This window comes from Dendrobium catenatum, unplaced genomic scaffold, assembly GCF_001605985.2.
Source record: "Dendrobium catenatum unplaced genomic scaffold, ASM160598v2 fragScaff_scaffold_1567, whole genome shotgun sequence".
In the NCBI taxonomy this organism is placed as follows: Eukaryota; Viridiplantae; Streptophyta; class Magnoliopsida; order Asparagales; family Orchidaceae; genus Dendrobium; species Dendrobium catenatum.
The window spans coordinates 108284-126078 of record NW_021320029.1 but is presented as its reverse complement, the minus strand read 5'-3'; the positions used below and the strand labels follow the sequence as shown (position 1 = coordinate 126078).

At 37.4% G+C, this 17795-nt stretch overlaps 1 protein-coding gene across 1 annotated transcript; it reads right to left on the bottom strand.

The window, feature by feature from the left end:
• Positions 1-381: 381 nt before the first annotated feature.
• LOC110102901 (phospholipid-transporting ATPase 1) lies at positions 382-16779 on the bottom strand. Its single transcript, XM_020831408.2, has 7 exons — positions 16362-16779; positions 15393-15644; positions 13714-15306; positions 2614-2947; positions 1722-2484; positions 1469-1592; positions 382-680 (listed from the first exon to the last, which is right to left on the bottom strand). Exons 3-7 carry the CDS (start codon positions 15137-15139, stop codon positions 451-453), a joined length of 2877 nt encoding a protein of 958 aa, XP_020687067.1. The 5' UTR covers positions 15140-15306; positions 15393-15644; positions 16362-16779; the 3' UTR covers positions 382-450.
• Positions 16780-17795: the final 1016 nt, after the last annotated feature.

The following is a 17795-nucleotide window of genomic DNA, read 5'->3' as shown; positions in this document are numbered from 1 at the left end:
CAACATAGATTATCTTTCATTTATTCAACAAAATCTCTTATTTTGGTTAGACAAAAGTTGATTACAAACGTGAAATACAACTATTACTGCTCTATTTCTCATTTCTCAAGGAAATCTACATATCTTAAAAGACAGGACCATATATGCTGGTTATGATTATTAGTAACATAGGTTTAATTAGTATAAATAAAATTTGTTGCCGAGACTAGTATATTTTTTTAGACTTCAACAACGTGTATGTTCTAGCCTAAATGCATTGTCCATGTTTAAGTATATAGTAAAACCTATCTACAAAAATGTAATATCAAAAACAATATATAATACTGGTATATCAGATTCTGATAAGAACAATAATTAAACATCTAAATTTTTCTATGATTAGAAGAAAACCATTGGAAAATCAACCTCTGGTGTTATCAGCAGAAGATAGGCTGGTTGTTTTTAAAGTCATTATGCATACCAGAACAACATTAGCACAAAAACAGCATTTCTGTAGAAGTTGTACAAAACCAAGTAGCCGACCCGCTGATAGTTCCAGTGTCCATGAACAAGAAGCAATCTTTTGAGGAAGCGAAACTGCCCCATAGCAAAATCGGATGCCATGACTGCTTGCCGACCTTCTTGACCACATATCCCAACACCAACATCGGCCATTTGGATCATTGAAACATCATTTGCTCCTGCAAAATGCAGCTGTTAGTTTACAATATCTAGATGATGACAAAAGTTAATTTTCTGTGGCAAAACACATTCTTGACAACAAGCCCTACCCCAAACAAATTCCAGCTTTAGAAGCTCTCATCAGTTTTCCAACTACGCGAGATTAAAAAAAAAAAAAACTAAGCTGTGTGACATAGCACAAAACCAGGCCACTAAAAAAAGCATTGTACTGATCACCATGTTCTTTGGAAAAAAGTCACTCAGAAAGAATTAAAAAAAAGGCACTTCATAACTGCGAAAGCTCCTCATTACTCTTTACAAGAATTTAAACGATAGTGATCCAAGTTATCACAAAATTAAGAAGGGAGCCACTCTTCAACAACGTTTATGCACTATTACCTCGAGATCTGAACTGAAGAATACTATGACGAGTATGACATATAAGATTCATCAGCACCTCAAATCAGGCTACCCATGCTTGGGCTAGAAAATGATTGGATGACAAGCAATTGACATGCGGTGTTTTCTTATGACAATCCATTGAGAATGCCTGCAATTGCAGGACAAATAGAATTTGGAAAGCAGCAAGCATTCCTTCATAATAAAAGTTTAAGAGATGAGTACTAATTTATTTCAGGCTGGCTTTAAGAATCAGTTTGCAATTCGACCAGCCAAGCCTGACGGGTTTTTCTTAACAGAATATCAAGGATCCAATATGAATAGCAACATTAAAGATCGAAAAGAATTAGATTACAGAAGTTGGTCCAATGGGGAAATTCTACCAACTTCATAAGTTCAACTAACTCACCATCACCTATTGCCAAAGTCATGTCATTTGCCCTGCTTTTAATAAGATCCACAATTCCAGCTTTTTGCAAGGGTGCAACACGACAGCAAAGTACAACCCTACAGGATGTTGCCAGATCAAATAGCTGCAAAAGCAAAAGAACATATATAATGAGATCATTCTCAGCAACCGTACAAAATAAAGTTGAATCTCAAAGAAGAACCTAGAAAGCATGACCACACCAAAATTCAAGTTAATAGAGAATAATCCATACATGTGGTTCGAGTTCTTTCTCCAAGATGTAAACAAGACTGTTTCCATCAATAATAAGTGCAAGTGGAAGATTTCTGGAGCCTACTAATTTCTCAGTAGAATCGAGAAATTCACCCTCTTTCAGTTTCCCACATCCATTGGTGTAAATCAAAGGTTTCACTCCATATCTTGCCTTTGCATCAGCCAAAAGGCGCCTGCAATCATCTTCAGATGTCCCATTGATAATAATTTGGTGCATGTCACCAGTCAGGAGCCGGCAAGATAGACCAATAGAGATTGCAGTCTCTTGCTTGTCACCTGTGAGAACCCAAACTTTGATGCCAGCTTGTCGAAGGGATTCTATGGTCTCAGGCACACCCTCTTGCAATTTGTCTTCAACCCCAGTAGCTCCAAGGAGATTTAATTGACATTCTACAAGGGCAGCTGCTTGACGAAGCTTGGTTACTCTCTCACTTAATGAAGTACTGGCTTCCTCATACTTCACCTGCCACTCCTCCAATTCGGCACCATTAAGTTCCCTTGCAGCAATTAGGAGGGTCCGCAAGCCTTGTAAGGAATAATCATTCAAATGATTCTCAGTCACATTTCTTATTCTTGCAGACTCAGTTCCATTACTGCAACCGTCAATCTGATTGTCAAGAATACTTAACATTGAAGTATCAGCACCCTTTACCAGAACCTTCACGGCATTGTTAGGAAACCTGATCACCACAGACATTCTCTTCCGCACACTATCAAACTCGTGGAGGCCAAGTACATCTAACCTGATTTAAACATTGAGATTTACAAACTAGTATCAATGCCAAATTTTGAAGATAAAAATGAGACAACCATGATGGCATAACCTGAATAACGTATGTGTGAAGGAAATAAATGAGGAAAACATTGCCTACCTAAGCATCTCACCATTGACATCAATAACAATGTGGCCAGATGTGCGTTCAATGAGAGTAAATCCATAAGCAGAAGCAGCAGCAACTAGGGCTTGTTCATCAGGAGACTCACCCTGGTACTCAATAGACACAACTTCATCAGATGATAGATCATATAAACTGGACGATGAACTTGAAATTATTGGAATGACAGTATTACAAGCTGCCAAGGTAAGAAAAAATTCATGAGCAGCAGATCTTTCCATTCCAGTTATGTCTTTGTGCAATAATTTCACAAGTTCAGTGTCAAGCTTAATTTCTGATTTCAGCTTCCATCTCCTTTGTCCTAACACTCCTGTATAGCAATAAAAAGACCGTATCAACACAATTATTGCTAAGGTTCACGTTAAAAGCACATTGCTAAGTCCAAATTACGATTAAAACAACCATATGTGCCTTAACTCATATCGTCTGAAACAAATTAGAAGAAATGATGATGGGTGCTAATTGCAAAACAACAACACAATTTTCACACATGAAGAGACACATTGTAGATATAAATAGAAAAGTTAGTTTTGAAAATAAATATTTCATTTTCACTCGTTTTGCATGTGAAAACAAAATCAATAAATCTCAGTTTGAGAAGCTTAAAATCAATGTTGGTTCACAACTACAACCAACTTAACAACGTGTCCAGTAAATTTCATTGTTTTGCATAATGTGTTCACCATCTTAAGCACCCAAATGGGCCCTAAGAAACAATGCATATGCAGCTAGATTGTGCACCCTTCAAACAGGCCGCTTAACAATCTGACTTGGCAGCCTTGATACAGCACATAAGTTTGGGTGAGATGGTCTATAGTGGGCCTAAATATTCACAACCCAATTTTAAAGCCATGCTTGGAAATGGAGGACTCATAGCGAGCTAAATATTTTTCGGGTTTTAAGGATAACTACTTTTGGAAAATGAGCAAACAGAAGCAATAAATTGTTTTGATGTCTTAAATGAAAATAATTAGAACCAAAAATCAGACCAATAAAAAGGTTAGGTGGTAGTTTTCCCTTTACTCAACCAGGAACTGTCACCAACTCAAGTACCTCCTCAAAAACCTTCCCAAACACTATCACATTAACTATAAATCACTAATAAAGTTTTCATTTTTTTTCTTATTTGTATTTATTTATGCCAAAAAACTTTCGCAATTCTTAAAAGCATCAAACCATATATTGACATTTACTGTAAACACCATGTCTACTTCATACAATTTTTTTTTTCTTTTAATTGAACAGCTAAGTACCAAAAAATCTGAGTTTGTTGGAACTTCCTTCAGCTTCTAGTGCTAGTTCAGTATAGCTTACCAGGTTCAGACTAAATCACGACGCGCCCACATCAAGCATTAGAGGCCCAAACATAACGTCAGCATCCAGTAAACACAAATTAATCAAAATGAAGCTCAATGCCAGTCACAACCATAAATGCCATTTTCTTTGCAATACTCATCTTGCATGCCTACCACTTATATAAACAATAAGCTTGCCCAGATTAAGGGTTTGTTTGGGGCTACTACAGCTTTTATAAAGGGACTTGTAAATTTGTTATAGGAAAAACAACTTTTTGATAGGACTTGAGGATAAAAAAAACACAACAATAAAGAAAACAACAACTTACTCTAAATAGATCCAGAAATAATACCAAGAGGGTTGTATTTACTAATCTCCAAGTAAAAAAGATAAGATACAAGTTGATTAGCTTTTCGAGAAGTGAATCGTCTCTCCCACAATTCTTAGCAACCACTAGAAACTCAAACACCCAACAAAAATTGCTATAGAAAATAAAACTCAACATAAACCCTAACCATAAGTGATATGTTACTGCGGTCTCTTTCTCCATAGAACAAGTAGCTGAGGAAGAGACAAAGTCCTTCATCTGTAAGGTTGAATCTTCATATAAACCCTGTACCCAATCTCAAACTGCACGTCTCTCATGTGTCCATCCATCTGCTTCTTCATGATTTGTTGTGCTCTCCATAGATGTTCCTTCAATTCTACCAAAATTCGGTCTCTTGCTCCATAGTACTGCTCCACTGATGACATTGGTGTGTTGTCATGCTCATAGTATATCAGATGAGGGTGATCACTCCAATATAGAATTTTAAATGACGTTGTCTGAGCTGATATATGATATGAAGTGTTATATCAATATTCTATCCAAGCTAACCACTTAGCTCACATCTTTGTTGTATCTGATACAAAACAACGAAGTAAGTCTCCACACTGTGATTCACCACCTCCATCTGGGGGTCTTAATTAATTATTTTAATTAATTATAATTAATTAAAAAATGATTAATTAAAGATTATTATTTAATTAATTTTATTTAATTGATGTTAATTATAATTAATTTAAAAAAATGTGCACACTCTACTTGCCTCGACATCCGTGCCCTCCACCGCCGGTTCCCGAAGGTATAACTCCTAAACCTAGATTTCCCTCTCGACGTTGGCGACAAACTAGCAAACCCCCAAGACGCTCACGTGGCGTTGTAGGGAGGGAAGCTAGTACGACGCCTACGACGAGGCGGAAATCGCCTAGATTCTTTTCTCGATGCTTGTAACGGGCCAGCAAACCCCCGAGACGCTCACGTAGCGTTTAGGGTGGGAAACCGGTGCGATGCTCGCGACGATTTAAGAATCCCTCTTCAAAGCTTGCAACGAGCCGACAAACCCCTGAGGCGCTCAAGTAGTGTTTAGGGTGGGAAACCGGTGCGACGCTTGCGGCGAAGGGGATAAAAAAATGTGTTCTTTATTTTCATATAAGTACCCCTGAACGCCCACGTGGTGAAGAGGGGGGAAATTTGTGCTTATTTCTAACGAGTTTTCTTCTTATATAATAAACAAAACACCCTTAAATGCTCAAGTAGCGGGCGGGGATAAAAAAATACATATGCGACCGCGGTGTCATTTTTGACACCTACCTGAAGCGCTCACGTAGCGTCGAGGGGAAGGTCGCCTCTTGGTTTTTCCCCTAAACGGGGGAGACGCCGGGAGACTGCCGAAATTCAGATTGAAGGCACCGTGGACTTGAACAGAATTTTGGCCTATATGTGAGCAAGTTTTGGAAATAAAAGAATAAGAACCTGAACTCAGATGAACTTGAACAGTAGACTTGTGGACCGTCGAACTTGATTGAACACAGGCAGAGGACCTGAACAGAATTTAAATGATTAATAAAGATTAAATTCAAAATGAAATAAAATCAGATTGGAACCAAAATTCAAGCCAAATCGAGTATTCAATTGAAATCAAAAGATCTCCAGAAGACTTTGAATAATCATATGAACATGCAATTGAACTCAAAGGACTGCACGGGACTTGAACAAGACTATAACATCAAACAAAGACTTTGATTTGGACTGGATCCGAATTCGAACAGAACATCTGAACTTGCGCTACACAACATTAAGTGGGGGTTGTGGACTCGATGAACCCGAGTCTAAATGAAACTTGGCTCAGACCCGAATTCAAGAAGACAAATGAGTTCCAAGTATAATCTACTTGTAAAAAGAAGAGAAGCAATAATTTATGTTTGTAAGTTATGGCACGAACTCCTACGAACAATCCCCACAGTGCCTGTAGATTGAGATGACAAAACTGACATTTGATAGTGGAAGATCCGCCTCTACAAACAAGTACAATCAACAAACCCACCTGAGATTGGTGAAAGGTGATTTCAATGCAAAAGCAAGGGTCTCCTATGAACATTCCTAGGAGCTCGTAGCAAACACAACGGATCCTTACAAACAAATACGAGCCACTTGTGGATAACAACAATGGGCATATCGTAAGCACCATCGAACCACTGTGGGCACAAGTACAAGTATCTTCTGCGACGATTCCTACGAGGTCAAACAAGTACAACAACCACCCGAGGTTGGTGAAAGGGTGGATATGATGCAGAAGCAATGGGTCTTCTACAAATACCTTCAAAAGACCGTAGTTGATACAACCGGTCCCCTGCAAATGACTACTTGTTGATAACAACAGTATATTAGAACAACGAATCACTGTGGACACAAGTACATATATCACCTACGACATTGGTCGTCAAGATCTTCAAGTATTTCGGGTATAAGGGCAACTCGATGTACAAAAAGTACACTTCCTGTCATAATGGAAAGGAAGTTTGAACAAATTAGAACCAAACTTCCTAGTGTTCCAAAATCTCTTCCTAGTTCTATAATTTAGAAGAAAACAGTTCTGGTGTCTACAAACACCGAAAATAACAAGTCCGCTACACCGAAGATCCTGAAAGGAGTTTTTTTTTTCAAATCAGCAGTCTTTGACTCCAAAATCCTGAAAATCCTTTCCCGGTGATTGAGAAAGGGGAGTCAACATCAAGATGAGGAGATGCCTCATAACATCAAGACCATACCGCCACCGGATCTGCAACACCGATACAAGCAGACGGAAGGCGTCTACAACCTACAATGCAACGCCACCGGATCCGCAACACCCGTGCTAGCGGACAGAAGGCGTGTATAAGCTCTCAAATGAAAAGTTGTGTGCATCCAAACGATAGTTATCTACACAACTACAATTCTTTCAAAATACCTTTGCACGTGCACTATAAACTGTATACACATAGGTACACTAAAGGGGTATATAAAAATCACCCGCATGGGCCCCGGCAAGCGTGTTATTGGTACACACGTGACGTCTAGGGATGCTACGCGGGTTGACAAGTTAATTCAAGTTCGAACCCGATCCTCCTAAGCAGGTGAAAGGAGTCGACAGGGTTCGAACCATGAAACAAATATAAGGTTGTGGTGACCGGTATGTTTGTTTTAATGCATTCATATTAGGCCTTCAAGGCCTACAATTAAAAGAATTCACTAAACAAAAGGCATGAAGCCTACAAAACCCGACCCTCCTAAGCAGGTGAATAGGAGTAGACATGGTTCAAATTCTCAGATAAATATACGGTCACGAATGTGATCGGAATGTGTATTTTAATGCATTCATATTCGGCCTTCAAGGCCTAAAATCAATAAAATTCATGAACAAAGGTACAAAGCCTACAAAACCCGATCCTCAGTCAATAACTCGGCTGAGTTGACAGAGTTCGATCAGACAAATGAAAATGACCCCCAATCACCCCGATGATGGCCGTGTTGAACGCTAATCTCAACCGGAGGGGTCCATTTAATCCAAAGCTCCACCCAAATACTCCAGAAATCCAAAATCCCAAAAATCTCAGATATTTAAAATTGAAATAAATCCATCAATCACTTAAAGCAAAATCTATCCACCCTCCGCAACAGTTTGCCGGGGTGGACAAATCAAAATTTACTTCAGCTCACAAAGAGCGAAATGCCTGGTCGAAAATATCACTAGGATCCATTCTCAAACAATCTCCTGCCAGTAAGGACGTGGTACGTGTCCTCTAACCGGCGGTCTGCCGCCAAATGGCACCGCAGGATAAACAGTTATGACGACCCGGGGCCCTCTGAACCGAGTGATTTTGCCGCCAAATGGCACCACGATATACCGGTTATGGTTAGAGCCAATACGCTCCTTATTGGCATCAAATCCTTTAGATATGAATCAATAGGATATGATTGATAGGGCACAAAGCCCTCTGTTAGCTAAGGTGGATTTAAAATTTGTCCCTTTAGACAAACATCCAACCCAGGTCTACAAGGTCCCCTTGGACGAAGCAACCCATGGCTGCCGACAAGGATCCTTCTGTCAGGTTGGGTCGACTACCTCCTCTGACTAAGTAGACCAGGGACCACGATGGCCCGGGACGACGGAACCATGGGATCTTGATCGGGTCCATCATCCATTCCCCCACCATCCGCTTTAAGTTCCAGATGGTGAAAATTCCAGTTTTAAATATCAAATTTATCAAATCTCCTAACCAAAATTCCAAACATCTGAAATCTCTCAAATTCCAAATCCATTTCCAATTTTCAAATCCCAAATTCATGCTGCTACTATATGCCAGATAACACGTATTCTATACGTATCTGATCGATGACTAGCCTTAATCGAAAGTTCTCTCTCGTGATCGGGAGGGGTAATTAACTATAGGGGCTTGCGCCTATAGGAAACCAGAACTCAGATCATAAAGTCCTCGCAAAATAAGGGCGAAATCTCTGGGTAGTGTCTTATCTACAAACCCATCTGCCTTCCAAAATTTACCTCAGAACTTAGTTCGTTAAAACTCCCTCGCCAAATAAAAAAAAAAGCAGCGGCGGGGAGGCCGGGGCCGAATTTTCGGAGCCCACAACTGGATCTCAAAGTCATAACCCAACAACTTGAAAAACCACTGTTGATGCTCCTCTGCCACCATCCTCTACTATAACAGGAACTTCAAACTCTTCTAGTCGGTCCTGACTATGAAGTGTCTCCCCAACGAAGTTTTATTCTGTGCGGAGTCCGAACGTCGTCCAGAGACCAACCAAAATGCCCCAAGTTACCCAAAAGTGTACCGCGCTCGGTACCGAATGCAGTACCGACGCTAGGCACCAAGCGTAAACCTGACGTTCTCCCGTCTGGTGTCCGCACAAAATAATCACTCATACCCAATAGATAAGGTCGCCACTTCTATATTGCCAGCATTATCGCAATCCGCTCCCTTTCATACACTAATTTTAGCCTGGCCTTATTGGTCAACATCTGTCTGAAATAAGTTATAGGTCTTTAACTCTGCATGAGAACTGCTCCCAACCCATAGCTTAATGCATCAGTCCCCACAACAAAAGGCTGATTGAAATATGGTAGCGCTAATACAAGGACACTTGTCATAGTTTTCTTCAATTGTACAAATGCATGGGTGCGATGTTAAGGTTGATGAGTGGCTTACTTAGAGATAAAATACGAAATGAGTATATATGCGAAAATGTTGGAGTGGCTCTAGTGCGAGATAAGATTAGAGATAGTCACCTTAGATGATTTGGTCACATAAAACGTTGGCCTTCTGATGACCTAGTTAGGAGAATAGATGTATTAGATTTGTCCTATGTTAAGAAAAGTAGAGGTAGAGCTAAAAGATTTGGTTAGAAAGTATTATAAAAGATTTTTTTTTTAATTAGATTTAAATAAGAATTTGACTCTTAATTGGACACAAAGGAGAAAAATTAATTCAATGCATGTAGCCGACCCCATGTAGTGGGATAAAGGCTTGATGTTGATGTTGTGTTGCTATTGTTCCTATCATGAAGCACCACATGGCATCACTAGAAATTAACATGTAGTAAGATCATAAAGAGAAATGTAATTGCATTCAAACTAATTAAAAAGTGCATAAATATCAAAGGAAAGTTAAAAATTAACATGGGATATGTATGCATATATGTTTACGCACTCGCGCGCACATGCCTAAACATCCATTGATAAATTTTAAATTACAAAATATTTTGAATATTTATTTTTTTAAGAAAATGCATTATTAAGATATTTTAAACTAAAAAAAATCTACAAAATGCCTAAATATGAATATTAATTTGAATGGGGGCACTTTATATAAATAATATTTTATGTATTTTGAGAAATGCTTAAATTTGATTGAAATTTTCATAAAAATAGTGGGGAAATCCCATGAGAATACATTTTTTAAAAAATTAAAATAGGTATCTAATCCTCTAGACTTCATGGTTAACCAATATTGACCTCTAGTGGTTCAATGCACTTGTCTACAAAAACATATCAATACACCTTGAGCCAAATTGCTTTGAAAATCTTGACATATAACTACCTTTACAGTTAGTGTAAGACAAGACATATCACCAATCCTCCCTATGGGCATTGCTAATGCATGAAGAGGTATTAGTTGCCTCAAGAAATGTCCGAGGCAAAGTGTCACTGCACTGCACTTTTAGTCTAAGAGGGAAAAAACTTATCCCGGGAGGCCAAAGTCCCAAATAATACAAAGTCAGGATTTCCTACTGAGAAGTATCTTCAAGGCTATAAACTGTGAATTCTATTTCAGCACAAAGTTTTGGCAAGTTGCTGCTTAAAGATTCAACCACATCAAGGCTTGCGCCATAAACATGATTTGATCAAATTAAGAACCTAATTTAGCACACTAGACACTAAAGTCAAGCCTCCATATTGCTAAAATTCTTAGAGCTGGCTTAATCTTTGCTCTAATAATCATGTTTATTACCCAATGAGCTACTGCAAACCTCACATAAAGTCAACATAATGTCTAAAATGTTCAAATAAATGGGATTAAGGTCCTGATTTTTACAACCCATAGTGAAAGCTTTCCATTGTGAAAATCGTAGATTCCTCTAAAAAACTCTTCTAACACATGAAAATATCTGATAAGATATTAAACTTCACCTCAATCAACCCAATGCTTCCAACACAGGGAGCATCAAGGTCATAATCATCAGTCCATAGAAAAAGCAGCAAGTTGCAATCTCTTGAACCATCTAAGACCCACTCTAAAAGCACCCTTGCTTCTTTCTGCGCTCTTTGGATGAAGTAACCCATGTTTAATAGCAAAGAACTCTTTATGTCACAACCAAAGCTCCCAAATAAGCCTAATCACTCAATAGCCCATAATTATAGGACCAAGAGACCTTGGTAGGGTTAACCAATCTTTCAAAGCACATGTTTCCAAAGTCATGCATAGCAGAAAACTGTAAAATTCATAGTTGAGCACCCTCTTAAATCAAGAGTGCTCTCCTAATAAGGAGAGGTGATTAACTTTTAGGGGCATCCTATCATAAAAAATTTCAAACCATGGATCTAGATAAGGCTTGATTCAGGATGGCAGGAAATCTAGTTTTAAAAGGAAAGAAAATTCAATCTACCTCAAGGCATAAAATTTTGTAGCTCTCATGCTCGCGATCAAGAACATAAATTATTTGTAATAGAATACTAACAAAGGGCTACACAAGAAGTCAACTAAAATTTGTTTGCCTTATATGAAGAATATAGCATGAAAAATTCAAGAAACTCCACCTTTGCTAAGTCAGTATTGCCATATGTAAGCAAACTAATAAAACAATATTTTACTACTTGACTTTATTTTAAACAAAACAATAATAATAACCTTTGGGATTCCACTAACAAGATCCCATTGACCAAGTGAACACCCTAAAACTTTAGGTTTTTAGAGAGCTCCGCATATAAGATAAATTATGATTGCAAGCGAGGGTGTCCACATGTCACAACCAAGCCTTCTAGATAACCTGGGGTTGATATCTCGATAAATTATATTATGAAAACATGAGAACTTGATAAGATCAACCAATCCTTATCAAGCACACAACCTATGTCTTGCAAACCAAATTGATGTAAAACGGGTAGGGGGGCTTTGCAAGGGAGAGAATCTCTTCTTCAAAATCTGAAAGAAATTCTGACTTCTTTACCCAAAATCATAAAAATTACAATTAATAAAATAAGATAAATTGAAGGGATCTCGGCCGTCGATCTTCAACTCCTCCTCGGATAGGCATGGACGGTTGGATGTTCGCATCACAAATAGCCTTAAAAAATTCAAAGTGACCTCTTTAATCAAGAATGCTTTACTGATCAGACTATGAAATCAACTATACGAGCTTGCGACCATATGAAATCTCAAACAAGATCAAAATAAACAAACCTCGATTCCATATCAATAAAAATATTATTAAATGAAAAAATCAATCTACTCTAAGAAGAAAGTTCTAGGGCTCTCACATATGAGGACTTGAGTTTTTTTTTCCTAATTGATCAAAATAAATATATCCACTTTTTTACTTGCCTAATGCATCGAATATCATATGGATGTGTCAAAATATTCTACCTTACAAATACCAAGTTAACTTTGTGATGTGTAGTCATGTTGATAATTTTATATCTCAAATGTCACAAAAATAAAGAGCATTAGAAATAGAAATAGTTATAGAGTGGCTACAGAGTTTTCAATTCCAATACATTTATATCAAAGATTAACATTGAGTCTGCATACTTTTGTATTGGTCATAGAAATGCTTACAAAAGATATTCAAAGCAAAATATTGGTGTATTTCTTTTAGAAGATATAATTCTAAGTAGTGAGACATCCAATGACCAATGAAAATCTAGAATAATGAAAAAAAAAAAACTTAGAGGATAGAGGCCTTATAATTCGTAGAACAAATATTGAGCATATGATGTATAATATAGATGCGTGCGGTGTTAACAGTTTTTATTCAATATAATTAGGAGATAAGGTTTTATACCTATTTGTGATAGATTTAAGCATCCTGGAACTATTATACATAACTAGATATATCATGGAGAAAATAACTTTTAGAATAAAGGCTTGATGGTTAAATAGAGAAGTTCCTCGAGAATTTTGGTTGATAAAAGTACATCATGGATATTTAGATGAAAACTTAATTAAATTGAAATTAGGTTGATGATGCCATATGGATTTGAATGTTAGGCCCTAAAAAATCATTGATATCAAAATTGAGAGTGACAAAAATGAAAATGTTAAGATGAATGTGCAACAAACTATGAATGATAAATTAATGAATTATTATATCAGATGAAATATTAAAGCAACATCTATTGATATAAAGTGAGTGAAAATAGATTTATGTGGTTTGAACATCCACAACAAAATGTGGTTGATAGATGTGTTGATAAAATTAGTATCAAAAAATCAAAAATGAAAATGAGTAGACCTAGATTACATAAATAGTATTTGCTTAAAATGATTCGCGAATAATGATTTTAACACCTTAGACAACACTCGACAAAAAACAAATGAAAATGAGTATTCATAATGTTGACCCTAAATAATTGGGGTACATCTAATGATGATGATGATGACGATATCTCTTATAAAGATAATTACTTCTTGTTTTTTTTTAAACAAGGTACAAAAACTCTAGGAAGTTGGTTGTCACATTAGAAATGATTGAAACTACATTGGCATATTCATATTCATGAGTTGGTATGTAACTATGGAAATTTAACATAATAATAATAAGATAGCAAAAGCACATGGTGAAAGGATATGCAATGAAAATGAAAGTACACCCAAACACCATATTGTTCCAAAATTACCACTAACGTGCAAATTATGTTACAATGAGCAAAATAGAAGAACAAATGGAGATGAATGTCAACCAACCAGAAAAGCGTTCACGCATCACTGGACTGCCAGTTGTTTTTAAGGAGGTTCCATAGTCCTTTCCATACACGCTAGCCCTTTGGAATTCCATCTTGTTCTCAGTCAAAGTACCTGTCTTGTCAGAAAATATGTATCTTATTTGGCCCAAATCCTCATTAATGTTCAATGATCTGCACTGAAACCTAGAGCCTGAACTATTATCATACATTTGTGCATCCTCAATCATGAAATAAGACTGCCCCAACCGGACAAGCTCCATTGATATATAGAGAGATATAGGTATCATTATTTGAAAGACTATGACAGAGCTTAAAAAAGAAAAAAATATTTCCATAGGGATCCCATAAAACTTGTAATATTTTCCATTTCCTCTCACATTAGTGATGTATCTCCTTCGATAGTAAGGTAGAGAGTCTAGCTGATGCTCGTGCTCTTTAAGCCATAATCCCATACCTAATGCCACAACTGCACACATGCCAAAAAGAAAAACTGATAACCACAGAGTTTCCCTGTTCATATAGCTTTCAAGTTTGCTCCTTTTGGAAGGTGAGATAGCACTGTTCAACATTGCTTTTGTTTCCTGTCCAGCATACACAACAACCCCAATAATCCAGGCAGTGTTCTTAAGCTGGCAGCCCCTCAACACAATGTTTGACTGGCCAAGTGAGATCTTGTGTCCATTGTACTCCATGTTGGCTGTAAATTCATAAATATTCCTATTAGGCTGCTCACATCTGATTATCCCAGAATAACAACCTACTTCAGCACACATGGAAGTAGTTTCCAGACGTGCATATCTCGTCTTTAAATTCGACTCACCATCCAAATTCATTGTCTGGATATAGGCTACACCATTCGGATCACTTGTCCCTAACAAGACCATGTCACAAGGTATGGTTTCATCACAAAAAATTTTCACCACCTCTCCGGCATGTATATTTTTCCATTTCTTTATTCTAAATTGTCCAAATTGGTAAACTTCAGCCTCACGGTTGTTCTCATTGCGATCAGACCGGTGCCTTCTCCAGTCTTCATAACCATCTTTTATAGCAGTCACAGAAAGCACAAATAGAAGGGGGAACAGAGAAACAGTGCGACCAAAAACTGCCAAGGGAGGAAGCTGATTCAATCCAGCAATGGCTAAGAAGTACAAATAAGCTACTCTGTGAAATTGGATAAACAGGTTTTTAGGTAAGAAGGTGATGACAGTATATTTACTGGTACGAATCTCATTCCCAGTGAACTCATATTTCTCATTTGTCTTTCTTGGATCATTAATGTATATCAACCTTGGGCTATCATCAGATGAAAAAAGGTCATCAAACTGAACACTTTTGCGACGGAGCCTACGTGGTCTGCTTCCCTTTTCCCATCCCTCAACAGACACAGAAATTTCCAAAGAAGATGGAATGCCTTGGCGTTCCATAGCATCCCAATACACAAGGCGGCTTATTTGTTGAGGAGGGCATTCCAGAACAATCTGATCAAAGAAATGTGACTCTGCTGAATGAAACCGCTCCGTAGTAGTTGTTCAATGAGAGTCCCCAATATGTAGCTGAGATAAATCCTTATCTCCAACTGGAAAACCTTGACCTTCCATATGCAAAGAAAAAACGATAATTATCAGTGGGAGTGAAAGAAAGGAAGTAAATGGGCAACGGAATGGAAAGAAGCTAAACCTGAGCAAGACTGCAGCACTGGAAGAAAACTGGCTTCAAATTGAGGTGAGCACAGCACAGGCTTGTCAAAAGTCATAAACAAAGCCTGTGTGAGAATGCATTTGAAGCAAAATTCTGTATGCTGAAAAAGTTCTAAACCAGTTTTCTTTTTCCATGTGAAGAGCAGTTTAACAAGGATTTTAGCTCTTTGCTTCCATGAGAGATCAAGGCTCACTCCATCTGCTTTCTAATCGAGGCTTCCCGACTCACACACTGAAAGAAATTTTATGTTCAGGATAACATCCATGTGGCTAGAAGTCAATAGAGAAATAGAAAAAATGACTAAATCTCCCAGGTAAACAAGCATGCAAAAAAATATTTAGGCGATAAGATTCTACATCGACGACCAGTATGATAATTCCAGTAATCATGAAAAAATATTTCTCTTGGTAATACTTTGCTGGTGCATACTAACTGAACAAATATTCTTGAATATGGATGATAAGCTAGAGAAATCAATATAATCAATTAAAAAAATATTTTTTTGGCTTAAGAAAATAGTGGTGAAACGAAGACCAACTCCTAGACTTTATAGGTCGTTGGCGGCAGCTGGGATTACGGTATTAACAAATTAGAAAACTTCCTTACTGATTACATTGATTTCTAAGGACTTTTTTTTATAATTCCAGTAATCATGAAATACAAATGGAGCTCAGACTCAGAATAAATAACCATTATATTACACGTCAATAGCTGGAATGAGTTTAAGAAAAGCCAAAAACCAAACATATCAGAAATAAAGAAGACATTCCAGAAAATCAAGCTCAGAAATCATCTTCCACAATCCAAAACCAACGAGCAAAACTACAGAACACAGACCCCGGATCTCATCCTACACTTAGCCCACAGTCCCGTCCCACAATAAATAAACACCTTAAAAAGTCAGCTGCAATCAGAAAAATAAAAATAAAAATAAGAGCCAGAAATCACCTCTCGTTTCCGGAGGATATCAACGGCGGCGCTTGAGAGCCCGCGAACGGCCACCGACGGAAGCGCCTAAACTCTCAAGAAAAAGCCAAAAATCGCTATCTAGCAAGCTGATTCCAATGCCATTGCTGCATATGAAGGCCTTCTCGCTAGCAGAGCCACAGATCTGACGCCTCTGACACAATTCTGAGCCAAATCAGCTTTCCCTGATGTTTGCAGACGAAGTATAGATAGGTTAGGGTTTGGAAACCGAGCCCTTTTTCCTTCCCCTGCTGTAGAGAGAAGGAGGAAGAGGCGAGAGCAATTGGCGGAGCGCGAAATTCGCCGTTCAGCGATTTATAGCGCTCTCTCTCTCTCTCCTCCGCACTGTTCTCGTGAGTCGTGACGGACACCGGAAGAAGACGAGAATCGAAGGCGTTCCGGTTCTTCACATTTGCTGTTTCGAATCCTTTATATGAATTGACGGCTATGTCCTTGGCGCTGGATCTGGCACGAAAAATAGGCTGGTAATTTGTTTCGCTGTCATGGGTATTTTAGTAAGCTACTTACGTGGAAAGTAACGGTGGGGGAGTTTTAAAGGCGGGGGAAGGATAGTGGGGCTGTTATTGAAATAGAAAATATTATTATTTTAAAGATGTCCTCTTAAATATTTTAGATTCACTTAATTATTATATATATATTTTAACTATTAAAATGATACATTTTTTAATCATAATTATTTATTTATGCACAAGAAAATATACACCAAGTAATTTAATTAAGATAATAAGTTTCATTATTGATATTATGCTTATTTATGACATTAAAAAAACATGAAAATTAAAATAAAATCATGAAAATATATATTTTTTTGCAAAAATTAAATTATAGTCTATTAAAGTATATTAAAATATTTTACACTTAAAAGAAAGAAGATAGTTTTGAATTAAAAAAAAACAATTTTTTTTTTAATTTAGAAAGGATATTAAAATATTTTACATAACTATTACTTATATAAGTAAGAACCTTGACTAGGGGTGTCAATTTTTGACACGACCCGGAAAAATTCGAGTTATGGTCAACTCGGACCCAAAAACGGGTCAGGTTCGGGTTGACCCAGCAACCCGAAATTGACTCGAAAATGATCCAAAATTGACACGAAAACTCCTATTTGACTCAAAAACCCAAGATTGATCCGATTTTGACCCAAAAACTAGCAATTTTATGTCAACTTCAACCTGAACCCGACCCGTTGACCCAAATTAACACCCCTAACCTTGACCAACCAATCCATGGTTTCCTTTTCCTACAACCTTCAGTCCCATAACAAAAATACATGGAAGGTCTGATAATATTGGACTGTTATGTGATAAATTTCTTCATATTGGGCAATTTAAAGATTAATAATATTATTAGAAAGTTTGATATATTATACATATTCTTTTCATATAGTGCAAG

Bases quoted from the DNA above. Each gene is read 5' to 3' on its own strand.
- LOC110102901 (XM_020831408.2), bottom strand. From the start codon at position 15,139: ATGGAACGCCAAGGCATTCCATCTTCTTTGGAAATTTCTGTGTCTGTT. The intron at 2,948-13,713 runs GTTGGTTGACAT...ATTGCTATACAG, and splicing joins GATGCGTGAACGCTTTTCTG to GAGTGTTAGGACAAAGGAGA. The intron at 1,593-1,721 runs GTATGGATTATT...TTGCTTTTGCAG, and splicing joins AGAAAGAACTCGAACCACAT to CTATTTGATCTGGCAACATC.